Genomic DNA, 15829 nt, shown 5'->3' with positions numbered 1-15829 from the left:
GCAGTGTTGGTCTGCTTGAGGGTAGGAAGGCTCTACAGAGGGATCTGGACAGGCTGGATTGATGGGCTGAGGCCAATTGTATGAGGTTTAACAAGGCTAAGTGCTGGGTCCTGCACTTGGGTCACAACAACCCCATGCAACGCTACAGGCTTGGGGAAGAGTGGCTGAAAACCTGACCGGCGGAAAAGGACCTGGGGGTGTTGGTTGACAGCCGGCTGAATATGAGCCAGCAGTGTGCCCAGGTGGCCAAGAAGGCCAATAGCATCCTGGCTTGTATGAGAAACAGTGTGGCCAGCAGGACTAGGGAAGTGATTGTCCTCCTGTACTCGGCACTGGTGAGGCCGCACCTTGAATACTGTGTTCAGTTTTGGGCCCCTCACTACAAGAGAGACATTGAGGTGCTGGAGCACGTCCAAAGAAGAGCAATGAAGCTGGTGAAGGGTCTAGAACACAAGTCATATGAGGACCAGCCGAGGGAACTGGGGTTGTTTAGCCTGGAGAAAAGGAGGCTGAGGGGAGACCTTATCACTTTCTACAACTACCTGAAAGGATGTTGTAGCCAGGTGGGTGTTGATCTCTTCTCCCAGGTAACAAGTGATAGGACAAGAGGAAATGGCCTCAAGTTGCGCCAGGGGAGGTTTAGACTGGACATTAGGAAAAATTTCTTCACCAAAAGGGTTATCAAGCATTGGAACAGGCTGCCCAGGGAAGTGGTTGAGTCACCATCCCTGGAGGTATTTAAAAGACATGTAGTTGTGGTGCTTAGGAGCATGGTTTAGTGGTGGACTTGGCAGTGTTAGGCTAACGGTTGGATCTTAAGGGTCTTTTCCAACTTAAATGATTCTGTGATTCTATGATTCTTGTTTCTTTATCTTTAGGTTGGGTTGTTATTCTTCTTGCTGCCTGATCATTTAAATGAAGTCATGCTTACAGTGCTCTTACAGTGCTCTGCAGCAATTAACATATAGCATTCCTTTAAATCTTGTTCTGCTCTTGCTTCTGATGTCTTCATGCACACACATATTTCCTTTCATATTTAATTAATACTAATCTTAATATTTCTTTTATCCATCTCTACATTTCCTCCCGCATTTTTATTAAAGAACAGACAGCTGCAGTAATAGCAGAGCAGCTTGCTTGTCTCCTGCTTCAGTGCCAATTCCAGTAACCTGGTGGGTGCATTGATTTGTGCTTGTAATGCTGTGATCACCTCCTTCGATGGCAGGATGAGGTGACAAGACATGAAGCCCGTTCACCTCAATACCTTTGGTCTTAAAGGTACTGCTCAATCAGGTTTGGTTCATAATTCCAGATAAAAAAAAGGTAAATGTATCTAGAGGTGTTCTCCCAGGTTCCTGTCGAAGCTTCCCCCATCTGCAATTCCAAGATACAGGACTTATGTTTGTTTTAGATGCTACCAGCTTGGAGACATGTCTCTGCTTTTTAGTCAAGAAGTTACATACATTAGGGAGGGAGTCGTCTGTCCCTGTGCAGGTGACTTTATCTGAGCTAAATGTCTAAATTGGGTGTACAGAGAATCAGCTGAGAGAAACAGGCACTTCTGATGCATGATTTGTCTGATTTTAAGCAGATAATTTAAATGGACTATGTGCTTTAGAACCTAAATGATATAGATGTCTAAAGTTACACAAGTGAATCTTACAGCTGTGCCTCCTTAGTTTTAATGTTGAAAATTATATATACTATGAAATGTCGAAGTCTCTGGTTTTAATCTTTTTCATATTAATAGTTCTTCCTAGAATCTCCTTTCAGGATTCTGCATCAAGAAATTGATCACATGATGCAATCACTTTTCTATTCCTGGGTCTTGACATGCATTTTTCTCTTCTTCCCTTTGATGGGCCATAATAAGTATGTAGGCAATAGTTAGGCTTTAGCAGAATCCATGGGTCTTTTTGAAAGTATAGTTTAATTTACTTAGCAGTGTCATTTTTTACACAGCTGCAGCCAAAACCTGATATTTACGATTGTATCATGTTGCTTATACCATTTACTTTGTGCAATGGAAGGTACCAGCTGAGGAATCAGAATTCAGCTCAGCCAGCTATCACATAGGAATATGAACAGGAAAGAAGCTGTAAAGCTGATCTACAAATTCATAAATTATCAGTGCCAAAACTTGAAACTGTCAGAATGATCCTGATGAGCAAGTTTTACATGTAATGTACCAAATGCAACAGGCTCGCTTACATCCCTCTGGCTGCACTTACACACACACGTCCCTAATATGGACACTGGCTTCCTCTTCCTCCTCCTGTGACTTTCTCAGTCATACTTCTCTTTCACAAAGGGTGAACAAGGTGAAGACCATTTTAGTAATAAAACACAAAAGAAAACTTTTACACACATGTGCCACTGCATGCCACACTCCAGGATAGAGCGTCTTGTTGAATTAAGGTCTTACTTACTCCTAAAGTGGCAGAAGTTGTACATTGAGTCTGCACATATATCTTTAAACATACATCTTTAAAATGTAGGACTCCTAAAATCACTTCTGAGTGTTGGGCTGAGGTGATTCATGGTCAGAAGGACGCATGATGCAATAGTGAAGTGGTGAAAACAGGGTATGCATGAACAGAAATCAAAGGGTTGCTGAATGCAAAAGATTGACCAGGCTTTATTTGTGTTTAGTGGAGTACAGAATAGGAATTTGTATTTAATTTTATGAAAACTGGGCTTGTCCCATCATTAACAAAATTTAAGTTGAGCCTTTTACAAATGGCAGCTGCAAAGTGCCCATCTTATTCTGATGAAAGTAACTAGCTACCCTATAATATATATTATTGCTAATATCTTGAAGAAAATGTATGTTAAGACTTTTAGATTTTCATCAAGTGAATCTTATTTCCTTGCAAGGAAGTTTGTATTCTTTTTGTTTACCCTGTCTGTGTGGGCCTGAGAGCTGCCATACCCTAAAGGACACTGCTGCAGCTACAGAGGTATGAATGTAAACACGAATAGGGGTATGGATGGAAATTAAACAGTAAACTTATCCAGAGAAAACAACATAGAAAAAGACAGCTTTGTTTCATTTGCATAAGGAGCAATGGAGGCATAGAAACTGTCAGAGTTACAAACTGATCAATAAGGATAAAGGTTGCCAGAGTACTTCACGCAGTTGCATACTCAAAACAAGTAATGTTTAGGATTTTACTCTCAGCTGGCTATTGTTCTGCTTACATGAAACTAGAACTTAAATATTTTCATTTAGTTTGGGGTTTTTGGTATTTACTGTTTCGTGCCTTTTGTTCTTTTATAGCTAAATTAACTACTGACTACAAAGCTCATGGCTCAGCCATATTATTTGATTTTATGTCCTGAAGCATTGTCCTTCGCATTGTGCTATAAATTCTGTTTGGACTTTCTGAGATGATGTGAAACTTGTAGAAAGCATGATTACTTCTGTGGGGGAAGGGGAAGAAGTGATTCATGTTCAAGTTCTAGAGTTGAGGTTGGTAAAGCCTTGAGAAACTTAGAGTTAGATCACTCACCTAGGAGGTGGAACACTTGGCTGACACTGATGTGGAGGGACAGAAACCCCACTGCATCTTCTGGGAGAGTGCTGCACCTTTCAGTGTATAATATACTTAGAAGGACACCCTTCTTTCAAAGTGGGACCACTGTGCAATCATGAACACAGGAGTCACACGCCAAGAGGCGAGAAGCAAGCGGTGGCATCATTCTGTTGTATAGTGGTTGAGCATCTCAGCTGAGGGGGGAGACTTGTGTTCCACTCCCTGCTCTTGGACCTCTTTCTCCACATTGTCCAGGAAAGGGCTCATTTAAAATGCCCACGTATCCCAGTAAGAAAGGGCACAAAGAACTTCCTGGGTTCCAGTGGCACAGCTTCAACAGGAAAGAGGGATTGTCCTCCCAGCTGGTCTATACTGGCATTGTCCCTGGAAAAGCCAGATGTGAAGGAAAAGCCTAGAGGAAGGCGGTGAAACCCTATTACTAATGGGACCAGACACCACCAACCCTATTTTCCCTTCTCCCCCCTTTCCTAACTACAACATAGATTCCATGTTTTTATCAAACCTGATATTATTCAAGCATTTTGGATATTCTCAGAGAATATTTATCAGGGCTTTACTGAAGGCCTCAGCTGTGGAAAGAAAGGCTAAACCCACTTACAGCTGACAGTGCTAAGAATTTCTTGATGAGACAGCATCAGGCCAAATTCTGAGCTCAAAACTGCATGAAGCATAAAGCTCATTTGAAACCATTGTAAGATCAAAGGCAGGCTCAAAAGCAGGGTCTGGGGATCTTGATTTTGCTGTTAGAAGCTTCAGCTCCACCTAATAGCCACATCAGGTGCTCAAGACTGTCCTAGTAATCTAGCTGATGAAACCCACAACCTTTCTTGAGAACTTTGAGTATAAATTAATGAAACAGTTTGGTCCATATGCGTAACCAGAGCACTTTCTCCTCATGGTATTGATCAAAAAAGCAAATAGTAGGAACAGAATAAAAATGTCTAAAAATTGCTTTTGATTTTTCTTGTTCTTCTGTATTAGATTCTAATAAACTGGTACACATTGAGTATTAATGCAGACGTGTAAATTGTAGGGTATCTTTAGCTAATCTTGTTTTAGTCAATACATTCCAGCGTTCATAGTTTATATGAATGATCCAATGTCAAGTTAACATTTTACAAAAATTTGTTTTGTAGACTGCAGTGATGATGTATTTCGTTGCAACACGGGAAAATGCCTAAATTATACCTTTGTTTGTGATGGATATGATGACTGTGGAGACCTTAGCGATGAACAAAACTGTGGTAAATGAACGTTTTATGCTTTTCTAAAGTCTTTAAGACAGCAGTATTGCCTAGGCCAGCAATCTTTTTCCTTAAACTACTGAAAGAGTAATATACGGTGCTGTTATTCTTTTTGGGCAAAGTAAAAACAGCTCACAAATTCTATATGCAATTCAAAAAGGTTTAAAGGAGAGTTCTGTGTTAATCAAAATTTTGAAGGTAGTGGTATTTTGAAGAAATACTCTGATTTGCAATTTGTTTTAAACTAATTCAAGATGTTATGGTTGCTTTCCTGCTAGCTTGGCTGAATTTAACTGAGATTAAAGCAAACCATAAGAGGCTACACACTGGTGATGCCAACTGTTTTATAGCTGAACTGTTTTTACGTAAGCTTCATAGTGAACTTGTATGTTTTCATAGTGAACTTGTACGTTTTGATGATCAAATTCTTTCATTCAAATTCTGTTTTCAACCAACTTTGTATGTTCTGCCTCCTTATATTTGTCTATTTACCTACACTTAACTTTCATAGGAAAAAAAAGAAGTTTTGCCATAAAAAAGAATGATCTTCACATGTAAACACTGGAAAACTTTGAAAGCCTTATTTTTTCTAACTTTTGCTCCTGGTACTACACCTGAGAAAAATTAAGTGCTCTAAAATAATTCTTTAGAATTTAAAATATTATTTCTCACTTCTTTTCTTTTGCTTTTCTAAGGAAAAGCACAGAGAATTTAAAAACTAAAACTCAAGGCACAATTTTTTCTGAGATTTGTTTTATGTTTCTTCTCCAAATTAAACATACTGTAAGATCTTTCACTACTTTTTGTCAGTTTTAGTTGTTCTGTCTTTGATTAAAGACTTTTCTAAACATTAATCTGACTCCTACCATTCCTATCTTGAGATAGATTTTCTATATAACATGTAAGATCTAACTTTTTGTGCAGGGTATAAATGGGTTTCATAGCAGATTTGGCAGACTGGACTGTGTCTATGCTCCCTATTTATTTTGGTGTAAAGTCAGCCTGCTCAACAGAATGCTTTTCTTTATTTGTGGAAGCATTTGGGTAGAAAGAGTAAGATGAAGATTGGAATAGTTTCTTTGTAGATAATTCTTATGGAAAATTCTGAGTGTATGCAAAAAACATAGTTTCTGATTAAGTGCCAAATATGGCAATTGAGAAACATTTTATTTTTTTTTTTTTACTTCTTAGTAAAAAGATAAATGTAGGGAATGATTTTCTCTGATGGCAACTGAAAATGTTGGCTAACTGAAAATCATTCCATGAGTTGGGGAGCCAGAAGATCTTTTAATCTGCTTAACAAATCTTAGAAGCTTGCTTATTTGCAAATGGAAATAACTGTGCACCTCAGAGAAGGAATGAGTGCATCACTATTTATATCTATATTTTTGGGGGGCTCCATCTGTTATGGTGGTCACTCAGGACAGGAGAGGTGGTGTGTTGCTTGGAGTTACTGGGCACCAAAGCCAGCTCAGTTCAGGTCACTGCTGCACTTGCACTGCTTCTTGTAAGGCTTGTACTCCATTGGTTCAGGTGGTTCTGGCTATAGTAATTCCTATAACATGCAACTCAAATCCTGGGTTACAACAATGTAAAGGTATTTCCATTACAATCTCCACCCCTGGTCCCTTTGGGCCAGGTTATAGGGTTTAACATTGCAATGAACTCCTCCCCTTGCTCCTAGCCTGGCTAGCAACAAGGGGTTCCTGCTATAGTAATTCCCATAACATGCAATTCAAATCATGGGTTACAACAATTTAAAGGTATCTCCATTACAATCTCCACCCCTGGTCTCTTTGGACTAGACCATCGGGTTTAACATTGCAATGAACTCCTCCCCTTGCCCCTGCTCCAGCTTGGACTTACCCACAGACTGCAGTCCCTTAGGGGTGTACCTGCTCCAGGTGGAGCCTTATTTATGAGCCACAGTCTCTCCAGGGGTGTACCTTCTGCGGCATGGACTTATCCACAGCCACAGTCACTTTGAGGTGCACCTGTTCCAGTGTGGCCTTCTCCATGGGCCTCAATGCCCTCAGAGATAGACCTGCTCCAGTGTGGCCTTGCCCACAGCCACAGTCCCTTCAGCAGTAAACCTGCTCCAACATGGCCTTACCCACAGCTGCAGTCCCTCCAGGGCTCTACGTGCTCTGTCGTGGGCTTATCCATGGCCACACACTTTGAGGTGCTCCAGCATGCCCTCATGCACAGCCACAGATGCTTCAAGGTGTACCTTCTCCAGCGTGGACTTATCCTTGGGCCACAATCCCTTCAGAGGTATACCTGCTGTGGCACAGACATAACCATGGCCACAGGTGTTTCAAGATATACCTGCTCTGGCATAGGCTTATCCATGGGCACAGATGCTTCAGGGTGTCCTGCTCCTGTGTGGACTCATCCACAGGTCACAGTCCCTTTGACTCGAGTTCACGCTGGAGTTCCAGCCTGTCCAGTACAGCAGCACAGAAACAGCAGCGATGCCCTGGCCATCTGCCAGCCCAGGCACATCGCCATTGCTGTTATCAGAATGTCCCCAGGCACAGCAGAGTAAGGTGATCAGCAGTACAGCAGCACGGCAAGCAGTGAAAGCAAAAAGCAGCCACTAACGAGCACTAGACTCTAATATACAGTAAGGCAAGCAAGCCCCATGGCAAGCAGAGGAGCCTGCCAATTAATAGCTAAACAGCAATAACAGCTATAAATTCGATCTAGCACATTCCAATTCCATTATCTTGAACCCTTCGAGCCCCACGTTGGGCGCCAAAAAGGACTGTCGTGGTTTAACCCCTGCTGGCAACTAAGCACCACACAGCCACTCACTCACTCCCCCACAGTGGGATGGGGGAGAGAATCAGAAGAGTAGAAGTGAGAAAACTCGTGGGTTGAGATAAAGACAGTTTAATAGGTAAAGCAAAAGCTGCGCACACAAGCAAAGCAAAGCAAGGAATTCATTCACTACTTCCCATGGGCAGGCAGGTGTTCAGCCATCTCCAGGAAAGCAGGGCTCCATCACGCGTAATGGTTACTTGGGAAGACAAACGCCATCACTCCAAATGTCCCCCCCTTCCTTCTTCCCCAGCTTTATATACTGAGCATGACGCCATATGGTATGGAATAGCCCTCTGGGCAGTTTGGCTGTGCCCCCTCCCAGCTTCTTGTGCACCTGGCAGAGCATGGGAAGCTGAAAAGTCCTTGACTAGTGTAAACATTACATAGCAACAACTAAAACATCAGCGTGTTTTCAATATTATTCTCATACTAAAATCCAAAAGACAGCACTATACCAGCTACTGGAAAGAAAATTAACTCTACCCCAGCCGAAACCAGGATACAATAGAATTCAGAACATATGTAACTACCATCTGCAAAAAAATCTGCAGGTACAGAGAATCTCTTCTTGTAATTTACTAATCCAAAATGAGTAAGAATGATTAGGTTATAGTCATAGAACAATTGATCAATAATATGAATTATACAAATGGTAACTTATCATCCTTTTTTTGTCCTCATATTTGCATTTTATTTAGATTGCAATCCAGTGACACATCATCAGTGTGGAGATGGGAGATGTATAACAGCTGATTGGGTATGTGATGGTGACCATGACTGTATAGACAAATCAGATGAAATCAATTGCTGTAAGTTCCCTTAATCTCTAGTTTTTTCTTTCTTTAGAAATAAAAAGCAAAATGTAAGATAAGTAGTACGCTTACGTATTAGTTGTAAGGCAAAACTATAAGCTTATTTGATTTCAGAAGTTTGCACTTGACAAATGTCCCTTGTGGTAGACAGCTGCGGCAAATTAAACATTTGTTGCCATTGTTGAGAAGTACCAGCATTGCCTTGTGTTTCAGCTTCTTGTTGAATTACAGAATTAGCTTTTTGTTAATTGTAATGAGTCATGTAAATGTAAAAAATGTAGAGAGTAATGAATGAATGTATATAACCTCTTAAACTGTAGGCATTCTGAGTTTATGACAGCTTTCTGATGTGTCTGTATGTGACCTATCACACCTTGTCAGAGTTTGGACTTCTGTCTGCTCCAATGGTGATGGTGTATATCTGCAAAACAACTATACTAGAATATTGCTGACATTGCAAAATCAAGTATTGGGAAACTAGCACATGTTTTAATGTGATTAAGGTTCTCATAAGACATATGCTTATGCTGCTTTGATTCTTGCTGCCATTCAGTGCTTGACCTTGCAACCACTATCCTACAATTTTCCCTGGAATCTAAGAGCCTAATCTGAATAAAGGAATGTAAGTAAGTGGGCAAAGAAAAGGTGACAATCTTTATATGAGTAAAAATGACGGGTTTTTTTTCTTGGAAAAGCTGAACCTTCATCTCAGCCTGTTGCTAATATGTGACATACATAGTTTCAGTTCCTATAGTTAAAGATCAGCACAGCTGCAGGCTATTGAAAACATAGCCTCCATATAATGAAAAATGTCTAGTGACCTTCAGTGCTAAGCAGTGTTATCAGCTCCTCCTAAAATAACTTCCAAGATTATGTTAAAAAATAATTAAGACCTTCATTAACCTAAGTTGATCAGAATATCACCTTTTTTTCTCTCTAGCATGTCATAGTCAGGGTCTGGTGGAGTGCAGAAATGGGCAGTGCATTCCTAGTGCATTCCAGTGTGATGGAGATAATGACTGTAAAGATGGAAGTGATGAAGAAAACTGCAGTGAAAGTAAGGATATCCCTCATTTTACTCTTCTTACTGAACCTACCATTGACTGCTTTGTTCTGAAGTGCCTTTCGCTAAACCTGTCTGACAAATTTACTTTCTTTGCCTTTCAAATAACACTTACTAAGGCTGGTTGGTGTCTGCTTTCACATAGGAAGTTGTAAGCAAAGTTTTATTAGTCCTTAAAAATATAAAAAGTTAAAGAAATTGAGGTGATATTTAGCATAGTATTTGGTTATCTGACATGACCAGCAGTTACTTGAAACAGATTAATCCATATTCACATTGTCTGCAGCAATTAGAAGCTGCTATCACAGGAACTGGTGTTGTTTGAGGAGGAATTTTCTCATTAAAATCCTTTTTTCATCAGAACTTGGGAGTCAGAGAAAGAATGTTTTCATAAGTAAAATAATGATTTAGTGTGACTAAGGGAAATATATGAGAACGTACGTTTTCACAGCTACTTAATAGCTGTCTCATGATGGATTGTATGAAAGAAAAGGAAACCAGGGTGTTTCTTGGGCCCCAGAACGTGGTTGTTCTGGGAACAGACTTGGAACAGACTTGGCACAGACCAGGAACAGACTTGTGTCCTGTGGTACTTTTTGACACTCAGAAAGAGATATTGTCATGTTGTGATGGTTTCAGAATTTGAAGGTATTTTTCAAATGTAATACTCTTGTATCTGGTAAGGTCTAGATGCAGACTGAAGCCTTTCCTTCAATGAGAGAATGATTAACGTCTTTCTCTTGTGAATCTTATTTTTAAGAAATTAAAGGAATTCACTTAGTTTAGAAAACTCTAGTGCTGGCAGATGTAGAGGTAATAGAACAACCTATTCAAAAGTTATTAGAGTAGAACAGAGCTGTTATCATAAGATAAATACACGGTGTGATTATATAAGCCTCATTTCTTTAGGAAACCAGTCTAGAAGAAATCCTTTCATAAGCGTGTCTTACTCAGTCTCTTCTCTACATGTTAAGTTCTTGGGATCTTCCTACTCCAACTTAAACATCGCCATTCCAAAAAAACCCCGAGAAGCTGAAACATAGAAATGACCATTGTTCTTCTTTGCAATTAATGCTGACGTTGCAAAAAGGTCTTGCATGAAATGTCTTCCAGTTCTGACTGTGGCAATCTAAAAACCGAGGACCAAGCCTTGTGCTTAGTTTTGACTGTGTAATATCACAGAATGCTCAGTTTTTATTCTTCATCTTTCCTGATGTCCAACCTCAACCTTAGTCTATGAATTCCATGGTCCTCCATTTCTCTTGCTGATAATGAAACTATCATTTTTAATGTAAAAGAGATGAGGCAGGAGAATGGGATAAATTGAAAAGTACAGAACTATTTAGAGCATTCTATAAGCAACTATTTCAACTTTTAAAATTCACCCAACTTAAGCCTCTTAAATTTGTTTATCACTAGTAAAAGAGATTTCACTGAAAATGCTGATGCGTGATCTGGGCTAGAAGTCAGTGACGTGTTTTGTTTTCACTGCTCCTCTGTGGATGTTGAGGAAATGGTTAAAAATCTTTTTTTGATAAGATGAACAGATATAGATTCAAGGATACTAAATGCAGAGGAGTAGGATGGGGTGATAATTGTGTAGTCAATGATCTCACTATATGCTGAAAGATTTTTCTGCTTAGCATTAAACTGCAAAGCTTTTAAATACGAAAGTTTTCCTTGTTCTTATTATTCATTCTTCAATGTGCAAAAAAACTCTGTCTAATATTTTGCAATATTGTGTAGAGCAAAATTCTTCCTTTATGCAACCATATCCTGTCCATCCTAAATTTGCATGAGAATACATGGGCAGAATTTGGACTTCCTTTGGATTATTCCTCTTTAGTTCCTTGCAAAGTCCATGTAAAAGCAAGGCAGAATTCTTGTTTGTAACTTTCTTTTGTATTTCTTATGTATGTTGTTGATTTCAGCAACTACAGAAAATGTAATAGGACATACACTTAATACAAAGACTTCTCTGCTCTACAAACCAAACAATTTGGATATGCCTAGCAGAGGCAGTGAAGTTAGGGCTGAAGTGATCTGGAATATTGGTTTTGTTACAAACACAGTAAATATGTGAAATCAGCATAGAAATTTGGGGTCAAGATGTAGCGACTTGCCACTTGCCTGTATAAGGATACAGGGACCTTGTGTAATAGTACAAGTATATACTTATCGGGATTACGAATGACCATTGCTTCATCTATATCCAAACGAGAAAAATGGTTTCCTTCACTACATATCTTAAGGAAAGTTAAGGTATGGCATCTATTAATATTACTGCTGTAATTCATTTTTGTGACAATAGAAATCTAATATAGATGTACTTGCAGCTGGTTCTGTGATCCCTTCAAAAGACAGGGCAGAGTGTGTTTATAGAAATTCAGCATTGGCTGTGCTAGGATCAAAAGAATCTACACTGTAGCACAGGGGTTTTTAAAGAGTTGAGAAACCCTTCCACTGTGGGATAAGGAGGAGTTGGAACAAACTTTAAAAATTAATTTTAATGTAAAGATTTGTGATAGCTTTAGAAGTCAAAAGGTTTTTCCTACCTTTCAAGTTCCCTTTTGCAATCAGATGCACCTGTAAAATAAGACAGTCAATTGCTACAGCAAAATAAAGTACCTCCATTGCTTCAATGTATAACATGTATGAAGGAAAGTAAATCCACATAATTATGAATAGATATGACTACATCATCAGTTCTTTGGGACAAGGTTGTTGTCAAGGTCATTGAAACAAGATATTTCTTCAGCATCTTCTGTATGCCCAATATAAGGATGCCATGACTGAATGATTAATGTTCATGGACAGCGGTGTAATACAAACACCAAGCAATAGTTGCAGTAAACCATTTTAAACAAGATGAGATGATAAAATCCAAACTGTTCAGTCTCTGTGTACAGCATAGTAAATTAAATGACTGATTTTGCAAAAGTCATATGGAAGAGAGAATTTAATGGTTTGGAAAGGAGTTACCAGCGCTATGAGACAGAGAGAAGTCCAGGGATTTGTCAGAGAAACTAACTACCCAGGTAATGTGCTCAGAAACTTTTTGATGAAGTGCTGGTTTTAGTTATTCTGAATTCCATCCTTAGGACCATTGCCTTTTTGGGTTTCTTTTTGTTGTTGTTGTTTGTTTTTTAACCAGCTAAAGAAGGACAATAAAGCTTCAGCTCTGGCCTTTCTTCAGGATGGTTTTTATTGTCCACCAAAACAATAATAAAATGAGAAGCAGATCAACTGAATGGCACTGAAGAATAATTCCCAGAGGGTATTCTCTTTCAGCTAGGACCTATTGTTCCCTTTGAAATCTGATTTACGTGACTTTTCGTACCCTGCCAGAGGACTACGGTAAATGGCCTTCAGAGATCCATACCTCTCATTCAGAAACTGGGATATAAACTCTTATATTGAACATAGGGGTAAAGAAAAGTGACATCTGGACAGTGCTGCACACTTTTCTTCCTTACACCACTTCCTTACTGCACTTGGAATGCTGTAGGGTACTTATTCAACTCTGTAAAGGAAATACTTAATTGTAATGTAAACTCTGTATTTTCTCATCACTACGCTCCAGTCATTTTTATTAGTCTGGTAAATAATTAGAATAGTAAATTTCTATTTTCCTCAGGTCAAACCCTCTGTCAGGAGGGAGACCAGAGATGTACTTCCTGTCCTGATCCCTGTGGAACTTCTCTCTGTGAGATGAGAAACAGCCAGACAAACTGCAGTAAGTAGGTTACATGTTTCATACTGTCATTATTTTAGGGTGTTTTAGAGTATAATGAAGATGCAGGGTAGGACACAGTAAGTAATACTTTAATTTACTATCTAATACACATGTGTAATGATTAAGTATTGAAAAGGGCAAAGTTGAAACAAAATTTTCATCATAACTCTTAATTATTGATGTACTAAGAGATATTCATAACATTTGACATTGAGATATTTTCCCTTCTGTGAATTTTTGATATGTTCTTAATGGGTGTTTACAGTTTCACTTTTTCTTAACATTTAATAACATTTAATTCAGTGTTTACATAAAGTAAACAACATACTGTAAGTGTAAAGCAGAAGCTACTGGTTTATTTTCAAAATATAAGAAAACATGGTACTGTGTTTAGTAGTCTGGAGAACTTTTAGCCCTTTTATGAAGGAATAATTTTGATATTCAAACTGGCAAAACTAGTTATTCTTCTGACCAGTACATATTGTAGAGGATCGGGGTCTTCAACACTGTGTATCTTCATTTCTATGTCCTGTACTATACCACTCCATGCAAGCCTCCTTGTACCCACTGTACACTTGCTTCTGAGTAGCTCTCTTTCTCACTTGTGCAATGCAGCACTGTGAATAGATACTCAAAAGAAGTATATTTGGCTAGGTTTTGAAACTGGGGCAGAACTGTATTCAGAATTATTCAGTTAATTAGAACTTGGTGATGTGTTAATACAGTCACATCAATTCAGGTCACCTTGGCACGTGGGCAGGCTTGCCTTCACTTACATGTGGATGTGTAGACATATCCTATAATTGCTTTGTGCTGAGCAGTTATCTCTGCAAGGTATGGTTTGGTACTATATGGTAGCTTGTTTGGATAATGTTATTCCATTTAGGTTGGAATGGATATTGGAAGGTCAACTAGTTTAAACTCCACAGTCTCTCTAAAGTTGTGACTGTCACCCACAAGTGTTTGTTGAGAAAGAGATCGACTGGTGGTGCCATGCTCTGCCCCCCCTGAGACAGGAACAGGAGCAGCAGCAGCCACCAGTAAGAACCCACGATCAAGGGGATCCTCTATCCCCCCCCCACCGGGCTGAAGGCAGCAGCTCAAAGGCGGAGAGTGAATGGAGGCAAGTCCACGCTTGTGGCGGCAGGCAAAGGCCCTCCCTGCCCACCTCGCCTCCCCAGGTGCCTCTGTACAACAGGTATGAGGCCCTGGAGGTGGAAGGCCAGTCAATGGAGGATGGGGACGACAGTCTATCTACACCAGAGGTGTCACCCAGGTCAGAAGAACGTACCTCTCGTATTAACACCACCTCCACAAGGAAGAGAAGACGGGTTATAGTTGTGGGTGACTCCATTCTGAGGGGAACCGAGGGTCCAATATGCCGGACGGACCCTCCTCTTAGGAAAGTCTGCTGCCTCCCTGGAGCCCGGGTGAAGGATGTCACGAGGATACTCCCTAGCCTGGTACGGCCCTTGGATTATTACCCCCTGCTGCTCTTCCATGTGGGGGGCGATGAAGCTGCAACACGAAGTCCTAGGGCAATCAAAAGAGACTTCAGGGCCTTGGGACGGCTAGTAAGGGACTCTGGAGAACAGGTTATTTTCTCCTCTCTCCTTCCAGTTGTGGGCAGTGACACTAGAAGGAACAGAGGCACCCAATCTATTAACTCATGGCTCTGTGGCTGGTGTCATCGCCACGGATTTGTTTTTTTTGACAACGGGATGGCCTACACAGCATGAGGTTTGCTGGCATCTGATGGGATTCATCTTTCTCAAAGGGGAAAGAGAATCTTTGCTCAGGAACTTGCGGGGCTCATCGACAGAGCTTTAAACTAGACTCAAAGGTGGAGGGGGATAATATCAGGCTTGCCCGAGGGAAGCTGAGGGACGACGTGCCATGGTTAGAGGGAGCGGGTGCCAGTGATGGCACTCAGCCTGTGTCTCTGAGGTGTGCGGGGTATGCTGGGGCACAGCTGAAGTCGAACAGAATTGAGCTAGGGGATACTGAGGCAATAGGAGCCAGGAGGGAAATGCCAGTGAAACACCTCAAAGCACACAAGGGGTGTTCTATGAAGGAGACACGGACGACAGCCCAGCTGAAGTGCCTCCACACCAATGCACACAGCATGGGCAACAAGCAGGAGAAGTTGGAAGCCATTGTGCAGCAGGAAAACTATTATATGGTTGCCATCATGGAAACATGGTGGGATGACTCGCACAACTGGAGCGCGGCGATGGATGGCTATAAACTCTTCAGGAGGGATAGGAGAGGCAGGAGAGGTGGTGGGGTAGCCCTATGTGTCAGGGAGTGTCTGGATAGTTTAGAGCTCTATGATGGTGATGATAGGGTGGAGTATCTATGGGTGAGAATCAGGGGGAAGGCCAACAAGGCAGATATTGTGGTGGGAGTCTGTTACAGACCACCCAACCACGATGAGGAGACTGATGAACTATTCTATAAGCAGCTGGGAGAAGCCTCACGATCGCTAGCCCTTGTTCTTGTGGGGGACTTCAACCTACCGGATGTCTGCTGGAAATACAATACAGCAGAGAGGAAACAGTCTAGGAGGTTCCTAGAGCGTGTGGCAGATA

General features: G+C 40.6%; 1 protein-coding gene across 1 annotated transcript in view; it reads left to right on the top strand.

The window, feature by feature from the left end:
* The window catches only part of CORIN (corin, serine peptidase), a 161187-nt gene that overhangs the window by 100836 nt on the left and 44522 nt on the right, over positions 1-15829 (top strand). The window contains exons 7-10 of the mRNA XM_072862094.1: positions 4694-4801; positions 8326-8436; positions 9380-9496; positions 13140-13238. Of these exons, the coding sequence (XP_072718195.1) occupies positions 4694-4801; positions 8326-8436; positions 9380-9496; positions 13140-13238 (435 nt within the window). The remainder of the gene's footprint in view (positions 1-4693; positions 4802-8325; positions 8437-9379; positions 9497-13139; positions 13239-15829) is intronic.

This window comes from Ciconia boyciana, chromosome 5, assembly GCF_034638445.1.
Source record: "Ciconia boyciana chromosome 5, ASM3463844v1, whole genome shotgun sequence".
Lineage (NCBI taxonomy): Eukaryota > Metazoa > Chordata > Aves > Ciconiiformes > Ciconiidae > Ciconia > Ciconia boyciana.
The sequence above is the reverse complement of the archived record's forward strand: the minus strand, read 5'-3'. Positions and strand labels throughout refer to the sequence as shown.